The sequence below is a fragment of the Zeus faber genome (genome assembly GCF_960531495.2).
Source record: "Zeus faber genome assembly, chromosome: 8".
NCBI classification, from domain to species: Eukaryota; Metazoa; Chordata; class Actinopteri; order Zeiformes; family Zeidae; genus Zeus; species Zeus faber.
Genome location: NC_137195.1, coordinates 30,814,056 through 30,833,144, shown reverse-complemented (window position 1 = coordinate 30,833,144; position 19,089 = coordinate 30,814,056). Strand labels below are relative to the sequence as shown.

General features: G+C 46.3%; 1 protein-coding gene across 3 annotated transcripts in view; it reads right to left on the bottom strand.

The window, feature by feature from the left end:
• The window catches only part of phf20l1 (PHD finger protein 20 like 1), a 108,655-nt gene that overhangs the window by 37,088 nt on the left and 52,478 nt on the right, over positions 1-19,089 (bottom strand). For all 3 annotated transcript variants that reach the window (XM_080005035.1, XM_080005037.1, XM_080005036.1), the window contains exon 11: positions 17,435-17,488. In XM_080005035.1, coding sequence (XP_079861161.1) covers positions 17,435-17,488 — 54 coding nt within the window. The remainder of the gene's footprint in view (positions 1-17,434; positions 17,489-19,089) is intronic.

Below are 19,089 nucleotides of genomic sequence, written 5' to 3'. Positions count from 1 at the left end.
TAAGCCCAATGGGTCGGTCTGGCTCTGTGTAGACTACTAAAAGGTGAACGCGGTGTCGAAGTTCGGGTTGGAGGCCGGATGGCTCCCCAACCCCAGTTGGGCGGTGGGGGTATATGGCAGGTGAGGGGGCGTGTTTAAGCCGGGGTGTGCGGGTACCAGCGCAGCGGTTCTGACTCGGCCGATCAACCCGTTGCCGCTGATTGGTCGGAGTCAGCTGGGAGAGTTTTCTTATGTGTTGTTTGTCTTGCAGTGAGGAGGCGTGGTGCAGGAGACCCCGGGGACCAGATTGCGAACCAAACAGACTCATTATTAATTATAAGCTTTATGTTCACGTTTTGACCAGCAAGCTTTTTTGTTTGAGTGTTTCATGATAAAACTCCAGCCGTGTCGGCGGCTCACTGCCACCCAGTCTCTGTCTCCCTCCCTGAACCCATGTATGTGGACAGAACCATCTACAGTGCTTGATGAAGGGGAGGTGAACAATGTGCAAAACAAAGTTTTTACTATAGCTAACCACGTGCTGTATTTAGGTGATGCTGACCATCGACGGCTTGTTATTCCAACTAGCTGCAGAGCACTGATCATGCATCTTACACATACCCTACCATGTGCACGTCATCTTGGCTGAAACAAAACCTACCTAACATACCTTTACATCAGTTCACAATTCTATTGGCCCTCCATGTACACTGAAATACAGACATACTGGACCAGATGCCCCAAATGTCAACAAACATGCACTACCCGCAGGCGTGATCGGGTCATTTTACAGCAACTTCCGATCATCTCCATGCCTTTCCAGAGGATCGCAATGGTCATCGTGGGTCTGTTGACGAGGAGTAGCTCTGGTCACCAGCAACCAACTTCACCTCCAGGCGGATGCACTTCTTCCACAAACAACTGGCATTTCACTAATCGAGACCAAACAGACAGACTTGTCAAGAGGTTCAACCAAACCGCTCCAGAAGTTTGTGGACGATACCGACAGTTACTAGGACCGCTGGTTTCCGTTCCTGCTCTTCGCTTAGCGTGACGTTCCCCAGGCGTCCACAGGTTTTCCCCTTTTTGAGCTGCTCTATGCCTGGGAGCTTCAGGGCCCATTAGATCTCCTGAAGAAAGGATGGGAGGCTCCTAGGACATCAGCAGACAAGAGGTGTGGTCCAATTTGTCTTGGAGATGAGGGAACGGATGCCGAGATACCGTGAAGAAGCATAGATCTACGTGAGGCCCAGAAGGTGCAGAAGACCAGCGAGCCCGGCACAGGAACTTCAAACCTGGCCAAAGAGTTTTTCTGCTGCTTCCTTCCTCCATCAACAAACCGTTGCTGAGGTGTTTGTTGGTGGAGGAAGGAAGTGGAGGAAATTGGTGGCATTCCTTTTAGTAAAATGTTTTTGTCTTCTGGATGTAGCGGCTGGATGTAACTGTATGTGGGTCCCAGACGGGGGTGTTCACACACTACATGATCCTTCACTCGGCAAGACGCAAACTGCATGGATTAATACCGCAGAGAGCTGGAGGCAAATTATTATTATTACAAATGAAGTCCTAAATAGTGCAACGAAAATACCGAACATTCCTTTATTTTAATAAACAATCATTCCATATACGCTTTAATATTACTTCCCCAGCCCCCCGGTTTCCCTTCGGCCCATGTCTTGCGCTCTCATTGGCTGCAGCTCATCATTGGACTGCCCGACAGGTCCATATTATATATTATATATTATATAATATATATATATAATATTTATCTTGCATAAATCTTGCTGGCGTCCATGACACATTGGTGAGGGTTCAGTGATCTCTCTGATCACATCTTTTTCAGTTCACACAGTGACATTTGCTCACAGGAGTAAGCGCTGAATTGATTCTGATCTGGGGCTTTTGTCTGCGATCTCCAAAACCTATCTGCAAGTGGCTACAGTCGTGTAGTCTGAACTCCCCATTAATTGAGCAGTTCTCTTTTTTTAGATAGCCAGTTAGCTAATCACCTGTCAAACACACAGTTGGTCAAGTACACATCAAGGACCAACCCTTTTGTACCCAAACCAAAGACCATTTTGGCCGGTACTTGTATGCACTTTTTGAGATGGAATCATCGCTGTAACCATGTAGAGGCAATCTGAAATGTGATTCTGCAATGTAAGTTATTGACAGACTTTAATTTATCCCTCTCATCCAATATCACCACCAGTAGCCACGGCTGCTTGCTCTAAGAAATATTTGCAGATTAACAGGGCACTCTAGCTCCAACACTATATAACTGATCCAAAGACAAAGACCCTAATCTGTGTTCTTATTACTGCAAAGGGGCCAAGAAAGGAGCGTCCACGTCGCGGCCCTGGGAGTATTGACGAGATCGACAAGATCGACTAGATCTACAAGATACTGCTAATCCTATCACCACTACAAGCAACAGTTACAAGCTACATGCTACGCTGAAAGCTGTAAGCTATAAGCCACAAAGCCACAGAACACAAGAGAAAACATCATGCCTGGAGATAGACACAAAGGTCGATGTCGGAAACGAGGAACCTCCTCAAGACCAGCATTGACAGTCATATCTGTGAACATTGAAGGTTCTCCTCTGCAAAACAAACCATCTTAGCCGATCGATGCAACAGGCAACACTGTGACGTTCTCTGCTTGCAAGAGACTCACAGAGGGAGTGAAAATAACCGCCCCACCATACCAGGAATGGTCCTGGCCACTGAGCGACCTCACCGGCAGTACGGCAGTGCTATATTTGTAAAAACAGGGTTAGCTATAGAAGATACAGATATGTCAGACGACCATGACATCGAAGTCCTATCCGTTGAGCTAAGCAGTGATGTAGTAACATCTGTCTATAAACCACCACCTGTTGACTTTATATTTTCCCAGCCAATCCCCAAAGTACACAGCAAACCACAGATCAACTTCAACAGCCACAGCACCCAGTGGGGCTACCCTGAAATGAACAAAGATGGAGAAGCAGTAGAGGACTGGATACCAACCAACTAAGTCGTATCCATGACCCCAAGCTACCACACTAATTTTTCAGTGCTCGCTGGAAACGTGGCTACAATCCAGACCTCACCATGGTCACAAGTAACATCGCTGGACTGTGTAAAAAGACTGTGCTGGACCCTATTCCATCAAGCCAACACCATCCCATTGGGATCCAAATTAATGCAGCTGTAGTCCCAACCATCGTGCCCTTTAAAAGGCGTTTAAACTACAAGAAAGCCGACTGGAAAGGCTTCACCAAACGAGCTGGAAGAGAAAATCAAAAATATAATACCAGTTAGCAAGAACTACAACCAATTTGCTAACCTGGTGTTGAAAACTGCTCGGAAACACATCCCACGAGGCTGTAGAGTTCAATATATACCTGGGCTTTCAAAGGACTGTGCAGGACTCTATGACAACTATGTCAGAATGTTTGAAGCAGATCCCTTCTCAAATGAAACATCTGCCCAAGCTGAGAAGGTGATGGAAAACATTGCCCAAGAGCGAAGCAAGACCTGGAATGCTCTTATTGACCACAGACATGTCAAAAAACAGCAAGAAAGCATGGACACTTATTCACAAGCTAGGGGGTGATCCTAAAGCAGCTCCTCAGCACCCAAAAGTCACTGCCAACCAAGTTGCCAACCAATTGCTCTTGAATGGAAAGAGTGGAAAGAGAGGGAAAAGACCAAGCTGAACCACAAGAAATACATCGAGGACCCTGCTTTTACAAGACAGCTTACTATGGAAGAGCTGGAAGGGGGACTCTCCACCCTGAAACCAGGAAGGGCAATCGATTGGATTACATCGCAACCGAACAGATCAGGCACTTCGGTCACAAGGCAAAGACATGGCTTCTACAGCTTTACAATGAGTGCTTAACAACACACAAACTCCCTAACATCTGGAAGAAAGGCCACATTATGGCACTGCTGAAACCTGGGAGAGATCCATACGCTCCCAAGAACTTCAGACCAATCGCACTTTTGAGTCATACCTACAAGCTTTTCGAACGCCTGATCCTCAACAGAATTGGCACCTTTGTTGACGAACACCTCATCCCTGAACAAGCAGGTTTCCGCCCTGGCAAGTCGACAACTAGCCAAGTACTTAACCTCACTCAGTACATCGAAGACGGCTATGAGGAAGGGATGGTAACTGGTGTGGTGCTTGTCGACCTCTCAGCTGCTTATGACACAGACCACAACCACAGATGTCTCCTCAGCAAGATCCTGGAGACCACAAGGGACATCCATCTGACAGAACTGATCGAAAGCATGCTTGAAAACAGGAACTTTTTTGTTGAGGTTGGAGGAAAGAAAAGCAGGTGGCGAAGACTCAAGAATGGCCTTCCACAGGGAAGTGTGCTTGCACCACAACTCTTTAACATCTACACCAATGACCAACCAAAAAGTGCAGACACTCGCCGCTTCATCTATGCAGACGACCTTGGCATAGGTGCACAAGCCACTGACTTCAAAGTTGTGGAAGACAGACTCTCCAATGCTCTGGCAGAGCTAACACCCTACCATGAAGAGAACCACCTACGTGCAAATCCATCTAAGACACAGGTGTGTGCCTTCCACCTGAGAAATCGTGAAGCCAAGCTCCAACTGAAGGTCAACTGGTCAGGAACCTCCCTCGAACACTGTGAGCACCCGGTCTACCTAGGGGTAACCCTGGACAGATGCCTCTCTTTTAAGACCCACATTGAGAAGACCAAGTGTAAAGTGAGTGCGAGGAACAACATCATCCGCAAGCTCACTGGAACAACCTGGGGTGCTAATCCACAGACTCTGAAAGCAACCGCACTGGCTCTCTGCTACTCAGCTTCCGAGTATGCCTGCCCAGTATGGGAGCGAGCTGCCCATGCCAAGAAGTTGGACCCCGCCCTCAATGCTAGCTGCCGCCTTATCACTGGCTGCCTGAAACCAACACCAACAGACCGGCTATACATCCTGGCAGGCATAGCCCCACCAGAGATACGACGAAATGCAGCAAGCAAGAAAGAGCGGCAACAACAGTCAAATGATCAAAGACATCCTCTCTTCGGCCATGTGCCAGCCAAAAGCCGCCTTAAATCGAGGAAAAGTTTCCTGAAGAGCGTCCCACCTCTCAGAACACCGAGCGCAAGCAGTGAAAGAGTCACTCGGTGGGAAGAAAGACTTGAGAACCTCCCACCAGAAACAACCGCTGGTGTAACGCCAACAACACCAAATTCCTCTCCCACTCCTGCTCGCCGAACCTGGAACAGCTGACCATACTATGCCGTCCATTTTATCTCCCCCGGGAATTCAGCACGGTCATCATTACAGCCGTTTATATCCCACCGCAAGCGGACACCGACGCAGCTCTGTCGGTTCTGTACGATGTGTTGTGCGGATTTCAGAACAGACATCCCGACGCGGCTGTGGTGGTGACTGGGGACTTTAACAGGGCCAACCTTAAAAAAGTTCTGCCGAATTTCCACCAACACATCACGTGTGCCACCAGGGAAGACAGAACTCTGGACCATTGTTACACTCCTTACAAGAACGGATACAAGCCCGTGTCGCTCCCTGCTTTCGGGAAATCAGATCACGCCGCGATCTCGCTGCTTCCTGTTTACAGGCCTCTGATCGCGCGGGATCTGGTGATGACGAGGGAAGTGAAGCGGTGGACGGACCAATCAGAGGCTGCGCTTCAGGACGCTCTGACTGACGTAGACTGGGACAGGTTCCAAGCAAGTTCAAGTGACGTCAGCGAGTTTACGGAGGCTGTAGTGAGTTTTGTGGCTACACTCACGGATGAAATCGTTCCCACGGTGAAAGTTCGGATATTTCCAAACCAGAAACCATGGGTTGATAAATCCATCCGCTGCGCTCTGAATGCGCGCACGGCCGCTTACAACGACGGACTTGTATCTGGTAACATGGACAACTACAAAGCGGCGTCGTACAATCTGCGGAGGGCGGTGAGGGACGCCAAACGGACGTACAGAGACACTGTGGAGCTGCAGATGGAGCGGGGGGGCACAAGACGCTTGTGGGAGGGGCTGCGAACAATAACTAACTACAAGAGCAGCTCCTCCCCAGCCACGAGTGTGGACGCCTCCCTGGCCAACCAACTGAACTCCTTTTATGCGCGGTTCGAGTCTGGCAGCAGCACTGCTAGCTCGCCGGCTAATTGGAGTTACACCGCTGGGGACGAGCGTGCACTCTCAGTGTCCGTGCACGAGGTCAGGAGGGCTTTGATGCGGGTGAACACCAGGAAAGCTGCGGGCCCAGATGGCATATCTGGGCGAGTACTGAAGACCTGTGCTAACCAGCTAGCTCCGGTGTTCACCACAATATTCAACATCTCCCTGGCTGAATCAGTGGTCCCATCCTGTTTCAAGAGGTCCACCGTCGTTCCTGTCCCGAAGATCGCCTCTCCAATCTGCCTGAATGACTACCGTCCGGTGGCCCTCACCTCGGTGGTCATGAAGTGTTTCGAGAGGCTGATTAAGGATTACATCTGCGCCTCCCTCCCCCGCACCTTGGACCCGTTGCAGTTCGCGTACCCGCAGAACAGATCCACGGATGACGCGGTCTCCCAGGTACTGCACACCACGCTCACGCACCTGGATGGCCAGAAGGGGGCCTATGTGAGAATGCTGTTCATTGATTATAGTTCAGCTTTCAACACCATAGTTCCCACCAGACTGGCTGTCAAGTTGTTGGAGCTAGGATTGAATGCTCCGCTGTGCACCTGGATCCTGGACTTCCTCACAGGCCGCCCCCAGGTGGTCAAGGTGGGGAAGTACATGTCAAGCTCCCTCACCCTGAATACAGGATCCCCCCAGGGTTGCGTCCTCAGCCCCCTACTGTACTCCCTGTACACACATGACTGTGTGGCCAGGTCCAGCTCCAACACCATCATCAAGTTTGCTGACGACACCGTGGTCGTGGGCCTGATCACCGACTGCGATGAGAAGGCCTACCGCGAGGAGGTGGCTGACCTGTCACTCTGGTGCCAGGACAACAGCCTACACCTGAACGTCAGCAAAACCAAGGAGCTGATTGTGGACTTTAGGCGTGGATCACAATCGAGGACGCACGCGCCCTTGTGGATTAATGGGACTATTGTCGATAGGGTGAGCAGCTTCAGATATCTGGGAGTCCACATCACAGAGGACTTAACATGGACTGTTCACACAGACACTCTGGTGAGAAAGGCGAGGCAGCGTCTCTACCACCTCAGGCAGCTGAGGAAATTCCGGGTCTCGGTGAGGATCCTCAAGTCCTTCTACTCTGGAGCAGTGGAGAGCATCCTGACAGGCAACATCACTGCCTGGTTTGGGAACTGTACTGCCCAGGACAGGCGGGCCCTGCAGAGGGTGGTGCGTTCAGCTGAACGTACCACTGGAACTACCCTCCCCCCCTTGCAGGAGTTATACACCAGGAGGTGTAGTAGCAGAGCCCGTAGGATCATGAAGGATCCTCATCACCCCAACAACGGACTGTTTCAGCTGCTGCGGTCAGGCAAGCGCCTCCGCAGTCACGCAGCGAGAACAGAGAGACTGAGACGGAGTTTCTTCCCTCAAGCCATCAGAACTGTCAACGCTGACCTCACCAGGGGTCCTAACTGAGCCATGCACTAGGCTCCACTACCTACTGTACTGTATGTAGCATACTGTACCGCATACTGTATCACTGTTCAGGGTTGTTCGTGATGCCGTATTGCTGCGCCGTACTGTTGTATACTGTGCTGTATTATCCCAAACACTACCTCACACTATTCACATTCACATGCCACTTTAATTCACATGCCACTTTAAATGCACATATCTGTATATACATAGGCATATTCCTTCAACCTATTCCATTTTATTTCAATTTATTTTTTATTGTATTTTATTCTATATATTTTTAGGAGTCAGTTAGTCGGTCTATTAGAAAGGAATTTTCTACTTTTTATTTTATTTTATTTTTGTACTTTTTCCTAGGACTTATTGTGTGCTATCACCGGGTGCGTTGCATTACATTTCACTGCATATATGTATGGAAGTATGTATATGTATGTGACAAATAAAAATCTTGAATCTTGAATCTTGAACAATGGAGCTAAAGGCGAGCGAGGCACTGCCTCCTGGAGCAGACACCAACTACGCAGTGTGGAAATGCCTTAACAGACTAAGATCTGGTGTTGGATATGCAAAAGCCACTCTTGCCAATGGGGATACCTGAATGACGGGAACGCTGTGTGTGACTGTGGCACTGGACCACAGACCATGGAGCACCTCCTGATATGTCCCCTGCTGGAACAGCCCTGCACAGCATCGGACTTAGCAGAGTTTAATGAGAAGGGACAGCAATGTGTTCAGCTGTGGCTGAACCACATCTAGCCAAGCCTTGTAACTGACTGTTTTGTGGACACGACAAGAAGATTACTGCAAAGATAGAAAATTATGCTATTAAAAAATGTACAGTGAATCAACTCATCTTTTATGTGATTCCAGATATAATTTAAACCTGACGGCAGCTAATTAATGTGTGTGAGCAGAGAAAAAGTTTCCATTGGAAGTGCAGAGGAACTGTGTTATGTGATGCAAGTTTTGGATGCCTGCTGAGAAATGCATCCACCTCACAGTAAATAAATAAATTCTGCTCAATTCCATAAAACCCCCTTAGCATACAATGTGACCCACACCTGGGGATGCATTTTTAAGCAAGTATTATTCAGCCCTGCTGAATAATGCATGACTTGTATGCTGGTGACCTCAGCATGAAAGGCTTTTTGTTTCAGACATTTTGAACAGGTTAGTGAATTTAATGTGTAGTTGGTTGGTTTGTCAAAGGGAGGGTTATGAGGCTATTGACCCTAATTTGACCTAGGGGTGTCTGTGGTCACTTATCACCACTTGATGTAATGTCAATGCCAGGCATGCAAACTGTTGAGGGGTGAAAAAGATGAGAAGAATGCGTGAGAGGAGAAAAACACAGACCCACTAGGGGGTTCCAGGGTAATGCCCTGGGGACGTTTCCTTTTTGAAAAGTAAGTTACTAAATGCTCATTTGTGATTACTTTTAAGATTACTTTAGGGTTGACTTGATGACAAGCTAAAATAATAACAAGACTGCGCAACATTAAGTACAAATTATGAATTTATTAAGTGCAAAAGGCAATCCCACTGGGTACATAATTAATGAAAAACTTGATACTCTCCAAGAACAATATTGCTAAACTAGACAGTTCTAGGAAATTGTGTGGGTGCTTGCCGGCATGCACCGTCAACTCAGTGCATGTCGTTGAGTTCTGTGGCGTGAATTAAGTGTACAATGGACGTAGTGGTCAGTTGCCAACAGAGCCGGTCCTGACCTCCATGGCACCCTACGCGAAATTCTTTGTGCCTAATTCACCCTGAGGGTCCGTGTCAATGGAGAGGGTCCCTCTCACCAAGTTGATGTGACTTTACTTAACACAAAGAAATTATAATAATCAAAAAAAATTTTAATTACATTGTCATCATCACTTTCCAAATTACATGGAGGATTGGGGCGCTTTAGAACGAAACTTACGTTATCTCCAATAGTTCACAACATAATAATAATAATAACTGGGATTTATATAGGACCTTTCACAAACACAAGGACACTTTACAATGGAAAACAAAAAAACAAAACAAGACAAGGTAGATAAATTAAAATAAATAAAGAACAGGGGAAAAAAAAAAGGAAAGCAAAAAGGGTCAGGGACAGTAGGCCTCATTGAACAGGTAGGTTTTGAGGATACTTGACAAGTAACTCCGCACTGTCCAAAATCACCAATCCAGAAATCCACCCTATCGTAATTTCCGATCACGGGCCGATTAGTTTCAACCTGATAAATGAAACAAACCGGAACCCTCCCGGCAGGTGGCGGTTTAACACCTCACTTTTGACAGATAAAGAATTTAACCATTTCTTTTCAAGAGAATGGACTTCCTTCATTGAACTGAATGACTCCCCAGAAATATCACCATCCTTACTTTGGGAAACAGCTAAGGCAGTTCTAATCATTCTCCACTCACAAGCAATAGAAAGGACAAGAATGCCAAAATATATTCGAACAGCGACTAAAGGAGTTGCACTCCCAACAAGCCCACTCATCTTCTGAGCAAATCCGAAATGAGATCAGGACAATACATCTCAACTTGATACTATCATCCATAAAAGGAACGAACAAGAGCAAATTATTTTGAATTCAATGACAAATCAGGTAAATTTCTTGCCAATCAATTGAAACGTGATAGAGAAAAATCCATCAAAGATTCACAGGGTAGAATAACATACTCTCTGTAAGACATCAATAAGATATTTAGAGACTATTATAATAACCTATATCATGTGGATAATGAATCGAATATATCAAACATTCACTCATTCCTTGATGATATTGACCTTCCTAAGCTTTCAACGGAGCAGGCTACCACCTTAGGTCAACCACTTACTCTTGAAGAACTCAGTAAAGCGCTCTTCTCTATGCCCAACAATAAATCACCTGGATCAGATGGCTACCCAGTGGAATTTTATAAACACTTCTGGCCACTTATCTCCCCATTATTCATCAGAATGGTTACAGAGGTCAAGTCAACCTCCACCATGCCTCCGCACATGAATACTGCTCTCATTTCGGTTTTGCTCAAACCCAATAAGGACCCAACCCTCACCTCCAGTTACAGACCCATTAGCGTTATTAATTGCGACCTTAAGATTATAAGTGAAACACTAACCAACAGAATTGAAAAAGTAATTCCATTTATAATTCACCCAGACCAAACAGGCTTTGTCAAAGGCAGACACTCATCCAGCAATATGCGTTGTTTATTCAGTCTGATGAGCATATCTAAAAGGAACAACTTTAGTACTATTATTGCCTCTTTGGATGCCGAAAAAGCATTTGATAGAGTTAATTGGACAAATTTGGCTTTAGAGAGTCCCTCATTCAATGGATCAGAATCCTCTACAACTCTCCATCTGCTTCTGTCATCACCAATGGTCACACTTCACAGCGTTTCACTCTACAACGCGGCACAAGACAAGGATGTCCGCTCTCCCCTTTACTATTCGCCATCTTTATTGAACCCCTCGCGGCGGCTATCAGTCAAAACAGTAATATTGTAGGCATACAAACAGGAAACTCTGTTCACAAAATCAGTTTGTATGCAGACGATATCCTGTTGTAAATACAGAACCCAATATCATCCCTACCGGAGGTGTTCAATCTTATATCTAAATTCTCAGCTATCTCAGACTATTTAATAAATTGGACTAAAAGCACAGTCTTACCACTCAGTGGGGGTGTCTGTAATGCTGCAACCCAGAAACTTCAATTAACCATCATAACGGGCAATATTAGACATCTTGGTATTGATATCTCCCCCAATCTATCAGATTTGTTTCCGCTTAACTTCACTCCATTGCTCAAATCCATTGAAGACCTCATTCGATGGAACAACCTACCCATCTCCCTAATTGGTAGGATAGCAGCAGTGAAAATGAATATACTTCTAAAAATAAACAATATATTTTCAATGACCCTAGTGCAACCAATGATTGGTTTAATACTCTAGATTCAATAGTCACCAAATTTTATTGGAAATACAAGAAACCAGCATTACAGCAGTCTCAAAAAGTTAAAATCAAATTGACGAACAACATCCTACAACCACCTGAAATGATTGAACATCTCACTCATATCGGACACTTGAAAAATACCTTTTCCAGAATATATAAACTTTTATTAAAAACAGACGACACCTTTCTTTACCTACAATGAAATGGGAAAGAGACCTTGCTGTTCCCACCGATATCAACCTGTGGAAGCTTATGTGCAACAACACCTTTTCTATGACCCGCAACTCCAAAATGCAACTCATCCAATATAAGATTTTGCACAGAGCCCATATCACGGAACACAAAATGTTCAAAATGGGTTTTGTGGATGAAGACATTTGCTCTCGCTGTTCCCTTGATACCAGAGGTGACTACTTTCATGCCCTCTGGCTCTGCCCACCTATCCTAGTATTCTGGACCAACATCACCAAGATGCCATAAACCCTTCTGGTTAGCAGCATTCCAGTCTCCCCGTCTATATGTCTTCTCGGTGACCTCTCCTCAGTCGATCCACCACTGAAACACCACCAACCCATTTTGATCGCCTTAACAATGGCCAAGAAAAACAATATTACTCAATTGGAAAAAGAGAGATAATCTCACCACATCCCAATGGTTGCAGTTATTAATAGATTACATCTCAATGGAAAAACTATTGGCAATATCCCAAAAAAATGTTGATTCATTTAATGAAATATGGGCTACTTTTATCACTGACATAACTCCATCATTTCACACTTGAGTCTTGCTAAGTCAGTGTAATGTCAAGGTGCTTTGGGGCATGTGGACGATGTGCTCCCGGCGAGTACCTGGAGCTGGCGTCTCCGTCTCCTGGCGTCTCCTGGCGTCTCCTGTCATCTCCCCGGGCTTCCGGGGTACCTGCCCGCTAACGCTCTCGGTGCGCGGGGAACTTGTCGCTGGGGGGGTCGGGCTGTGGGTGGGGGTGCCGTCGGCCGCCCTCTGTTCTATAGTCCGCATGCTCGGCGGCTGGGGGCTGACCAGGTGTCTGATGGGGGCCCGGAGCTGCCCGACATGGCGGAGGCGCATGGCGGAGGCGCATGGCGGACGCTCTGCGCGCTTGGCTAATCGCTGTAGGTCGGCTGCTACCAGGTACGGGAGGTGGGCGCACTGGGGCGCGGCTGGGTCCGGGGGGAGGGGGTCTGCGTGGTTGCCCCCAGGCCTGCTGCGCCCCTGGATCGATACAGTCGCGACTCGCCTATTTCTCACAGTGCCAAAATTCATACTCAGCACATACACCACACAATAGACCGAGGGCTTGCGGGATGGGCGGGGTGCAGGTTATGTGGGTGGGGATGCGGTGGGCAGCTGCCATCTTGCCTGTCACGCTCCTGCCCAAGCGTGCTTCTCGTCCATCCCAAAATTTTAATCCCACTCACATTAGCTTGGAACACATACACTGGCACACCAATCCTACTCCGAACAACACTCCATCGGACCAGGGTCTGCAAGACAGGAGGGGTGCGATTGATTCGGGTTCAATTTGCCTGAAGCACTCGCACCCCCAACCCCGCAATTTTAACGGCAATTACCAACAGCACACATTGAGCACTGGGGTTTTTTTTTTTCCGTGGTGGCCAGTCGCTTGCGGGTCAGTGTGGGGGCGTGGTTGGCCCGGGGGCGATCGGGTGGGCGCCCCCTTCCGGCCTAGCTGGAGTCCTGACGGCTTGCGCCTGGCGGCTTGGGATGTGCTGCAACCTGGCAAGGCTGCGGAGTCCCCCCGGGTGCCTTCCGGGGCCCCTGGGGGGACTGCTTGCCATTGTGGGTATGAGTTGGGGTGTGGGGGACGGCTGTTGGCCTTTTGCTTCTGTGGCGCGGCTTCTCTGCGGCGGGCGCCCTGGGTGCTGGGGGTGGCAGAGGGCCTGTTGGGCGTGGGTAACATTGAGGTGCCCAGCGCTGGGCACACGCTGCTACGTGTATGGGCACTTGGGCGCCGGGCGGGGCGTCTGGTCGGTTGCGGTGGTGCGGGCCTCCCTCTTGTGCGTCGCGTGGGTGGGCATGTGGGTCCTGCCGGCTCGCCCCTGGGGTGCGGGGTCTCCTCGTGCTCCCTGGGACTGGGTCATGCTCCTTGGGGCTGGGCATGGGGGTTACTCCAAGGCCATCTGGCTTCTCTGAGGTAAGCAGTTCAGACAGCTCAGACATGAAGGTGGTGGAGACTTTAGCAGGGCGATAGATGAGGACAACCTGGAGGTGTGCAGTGAGAGAAAATGCAACACATTCAAAAGAGGTGGTGTTTGGCACCGAGAGTCCTTTGACCAGGTTATCTGCTCGGTGTATTACAGCCAGCCCACCACCATGACCTATGGGGCGGGGCTTCTGTATGTACACATATCCAGGGGGGAGTGGCTTGGTTGAGTGTAATAAAGTCCTGTTGAACTTGCCAAGTTAAACAGAGAAAGTCAATTTTCCGTTCATGATGATGTTGTAATTGAGCAGTGATTTATTGCTGAAAGATTGTGCATTCTGTAGCATGAATGTTGCAGTTTAAACTATAGAAGGCGAGGCAGGCGAGTTGGGAGGAAAGAGCCTGTCAAGACAGACCAGTGGCTGCAGAACAGAGTGCACATGGGATTTTTTATGATGATGATGTCTCCGCCGATTCGACATTATGGATGGAATAGTGCGATCCGAGTAAACAGACTTGTGGACATAGCAAGGGTGGCACAGGAGTCCGATGGATTTAATGTCGGCGAGGCAGTTTGGAGTGGAGTGACAGGAGAGATTCATGAGTTCCAATGCGTAGTATTTTAGGCGCACCATCTCAGCAACAGGTGAGCACCATCTCAGCAACAGGTGAGCGCCTATCTCGGCTAGTGGCGCTAGCTAGCAGGGAGGACTAGCAGCGAGATGAGAGGGCTCGGAGCTGACAAGACGGCAAGTCGTTGATCCAGTTTCAGCGGAAACACAAAAAGAAATAGGCCCAGGTAGTTGCAGCAGTGGGCCAAAACTGAAGTAGCTAGAAAAGCAAAAGCCAACAGCCAAAAGTTCGGGGAGACGAGAAACAAACGAAAATAGACACGCAAACAGGGAGGTGAGAAGCGGCAACAAAACATGCCAGCGTCCTCTCGACACAATACGACCATAATTAATCTGACTTCTTCAGGGCTACGAAACATACATTACCTTCAAACGTTTAAGCCTTAAAACCTGGGAAAACAAGGCTGCATTTCTAGACCTCATTTGAAGGAGCCTCCGAAATGGGACACAGCTTATATGTCCATGTCCGTGCCCTCGTTGTTTTTCTTGAAGTCAGGTGACAGCAGGGTGCAGGCGACACTTGGCGCCTGCGCATATTGAGAGATCTACATACAGATGGATTGAAGCCCCGCCCCCCAGCCCTGACTGAAATATTTTCTCATCGGATCTCCACGAATCACGTAGATGGCCAATTTTGGTTTCAAAACTGCAAATTTTGCCGAAGGGTGACAAGTTTGCATGCCTGCAATGCATCATATTGGTAGATTAATATAGTTATGACAGTGAAGCACAAACAAGAAAAGGCGCCATGGGTGACACTGCAGGCTGTAAAGCTGCACCTGTGTTATGCGGTGGTTTTGTTGAAATCATATGCAGGAATAAGTTGCAGGATTGCGAGATCAATTTGATGCATTGGAGGAACGACTGAAAACAATGTCTCCAACAAAGTTTACAAAGAAGACACAAGGAGGAAAAAAAAAACTTGAGATTCATCTGGATGAGTCCACAACACCTGAGGTTCACTTAATGGGACAAAATAAGTTTGCCACTGGTGTATTTCTGGCTGTGATGGATAGACTCCCATCAGGCAGACGGTCAACCACTATAAGCACTCTTTTGTGCAAAGCTCCAGATCGGACGCAAATCATACCACGCTCTCATGAGCACCGAGTGTGTGGTGTGAACTGCTCAAAATGTGATCCGACTACTCACCGAGTGCTCAGCCAAGCAGGTTTATTATCTGGTTGTGTCAGGCTGGACTCGGGAGTGACGCAACGAGCTACAGCCAATGAGAGCAGACATGGCGTGAGGGGGAGGGGAGGATTAGAGAAGGAGAGATTGGGGAGATGGGAGTGCAGCGGAGCAGCAGCCAGAAACACACAACATAGCGTCATTTCCGGGGTCTCTTCTCAAATGTGTTTACGTGACAAAACGTGATTTGGAGACCAGACAGACTTGTCGGGGATTCCTCCTTGTGTAAGATCTTATAATGTGTGACACCCTGTCGACAATCAGTCATGTAGTGTGAAACCACTATGACAAGATTCAAGATTCCCGATCACAAGACAGAAAGTGTGAACTGTACAGTGATCTGATGACTTTAAAAGTCGCGTCATGTGCCCAAGGCATAAAGGACTGTGTTGTTCTGTATTGGATCACTGCGTGATGGAGATCTCCATTCCACTGCGCATTCTGGATCCCATGTCTCCAAACAAAACAAATAAAAACAAAACTTGTTTTTATTTTAGATGTATTTGTTTTCTTCTGTTTCCTAATTGAACGGAACAAAAAAAAAAAAGTGTGTCCCGTGCAGTGTCACACACATCTCCCCATTGCTTTTAGTTGCTATGGGACTTCATTTCTTAAAAAAGTTTTTGTGTAAATACTTCCTGCACTTCTGTAATGGGGAGACTTCCCCTATTTCCCAACTAGACTGAAATCTCATAAATCGCTCGGTAACAAAATGGATCTTCCAGCTGCCGTTGATCCTTCAGCCCAAATGGAAATCAGACAGCGTGTTTCCTGTGTACTCCATCCACGAGAATCCATTTTACCTGTTGTTGTAGCTTCTTCTTGTTTATTACTTGCACTTTAATATGATGCCGTTGGCACACAAATAGTACGCACTTATACTTACGCCGAGGATGTCAGTTGAGTAGGCGGTCCTTCAATATGGCCTTGGACACATACGCACTGCTAAAAGAATGTGTCCATATACGGCCCAGACCACCTTCAAACGTGGTCTGAGCGATCGGATCTCAATATGTCCTCAATGCATTTTGGGTGTGTTCACCCCTGTACTTAGAGGTGTCCACTTGTGATCGGATCAACTGAGACGCATTATAATGCCAGGTGTAAACAGGGCCATAAGTGCCTGCTTTCTTTAAACAGATTTCATTAATTGTACTGAATAAAATGGATATTGACTTCTATGGCAAAAAGAAAAATACAATACTTACTTCATGTTAAATTGCTTACTACTTTCTCAATAAAAACTGTTTACAAAATAAAAATAATACAGACTACAAAACAAATTCAGGAGTGGTTCAATAAGACTTCCCAATCACCTGATCTTAATGACTGAACCTTCTTGGGAAGTTCTGGAGTGAAAAAAATCAAAGTAGATTTCGACCTCCTTCATCCCTCAAAATAACTGGAGGCCTCTCTTCCTACCATGGCCTTTCCATCCACCTAATATGGACATTGTTTAACTTTTATGGAAGGTTCTGGACAGAAGGACGCAAAATACATTTCCATTTCATCCCTCAAAGAACTGGAGGATTTTCTTCTTGAATAATGGTGCAATATTTCACTGCATATACAGTATATGGTTCAGGATTATATGAAAATATTCCAAAAAGGATTGCAGATGTTCTGAAGGCAAGGGGTGGTCCTATTCTTTATAAGGTATTTGATATTAATCTATTGCTAGTTGTTTCTGTTATTTTGCCAACCCCCCATATGTGTGCATGCACATATTCATGAAAATGGCAGGTAAACATGCAAGCAATTAAGGTAAATTGACCAACAAACATTAAAGAAATAAAAACAGAGACACAATCAGAGAGACAGGGTTAACAGCCAGTCAACAAGATAAAAAAGATGGATTGTCAGACCTATTGTGTGGTTGGTGCCGTCCAGTTTTATTCGCTTTCCCATCTTGATTAAGCCTGGGGGAGGTGAGAGAAGAAGAAGAAGAACAACAATCTTTAATCGTCACACAGCACACCACACTACAACACATGCACGCACACACATGCTTTGGATGGTGGCCGGTGAAATGAGGCCTCTGCATTTAACCCATCCTTCCTCCGGGGGCACAGCCAGGAGCAGTGAGCAGCATTCGAAAAATGCAGAAACTAATGTGCAAAACCCATTAAATACAACAGTATCATATAATTTGAAGGATAACTTAGTCAAATTAGCATTTGCTATTAAACATCGAAAAATATTTTATAATCCTCATAAGTTGCTTTGGAGAAAAGCGTCTGCTCAATGATGTAATGTAATGACGCTCAGGCACATTCTATATTTAAATGTGCAATCTAAAATCTTAAATGTGGAATCTAAAAATAAAAACTATAGGGTTCTTACAGCTTTCCTTTGTCAGCATTTTAGATTTAGAAAACATTTTAGTCTAGTATGAGTCACATTTGATAATTGCTAATTTCATAGCCAAATATAACTAATTTCTTCCACTTCTTCTCAGGCCCAGGCACCCCTTCTTTGTATTTTTTTTAAACTAATACAGATAGAAAACAACAATCCAAGGCACTCTTTGAAATGGCAAGTTCACAGCAAATGCATAGTGAAAAAACAATAATGTGTTTTGAACATCACCCCGCCTTCGTTAGGGATTACATGACAAATTCTACAGTACAAAGAGATCAGCATGTTAATTAGGGGAAATGTACCTGTATTTCTATTATTTCAAATGTAGAGTTCATGCTCTGATCAAAGCTGGTTTCCTTCTGTTCTTCAAGAATTATGGAGTTCTTACAGTAGTTTGGCAACACCTAGTGGGACTTTGTAATATGACTAATGAGTAATTTCCATTTCCTCCTGTGTGTCACCTAGAATTGTGCATTCTGATTTTCTCTCTACTTGATATAAATGAAAAGAGTCCATATAGATCACTTCATTTTCTGCAGAGAATTGACGTTGAAGCCAATTTATGAATCATAATATTTCCCCCAGTGGAATAATAATGTATTTTCTCATTTTATATGCTGAATTTCACATTCAATATTCGATCTTGAATTAGGTTGGGGCATGTGTGGGCCAGGCCAGTGCAGAGACGTTAGGAGGGGCAGGTGCTTTAAAAAAAAAAAAAAAAAAAAAAAAAAAGGGCACATGGAACCCCACCACCGGTTTTAGGCATTTTGCCACTCTGTGCAATCTGCTGATGAGGGGGGGGGGGGGGGGGGGGCGGTTAGGGAGTGAGTGAGGAAGTGTTCCCATTACACATAGTGTTTTGTTTTGTTCCATGAAAAAATGGAGCGGCACAGTGTGGTGTGGGCATCTGCCAGGCATCATTAATGAGAGCGTGGGGAGAGGGCCGGGAAGAGATTTGGACCCGGGCAACATTAAACCAACGACAAGGATGCAATCTATATTAAGTATTTTATATATTTTCTATACTTTATTTTGCAGGATAGCCGCATGCTAGACAGGGAGAGAGGTTTTAATTTTAATGTATGTTAATCCTCCAACATTTTAGTCTTATTTAGTCATAATTAATATTGATAGTCTTAATCATGGGGGAAAAAAG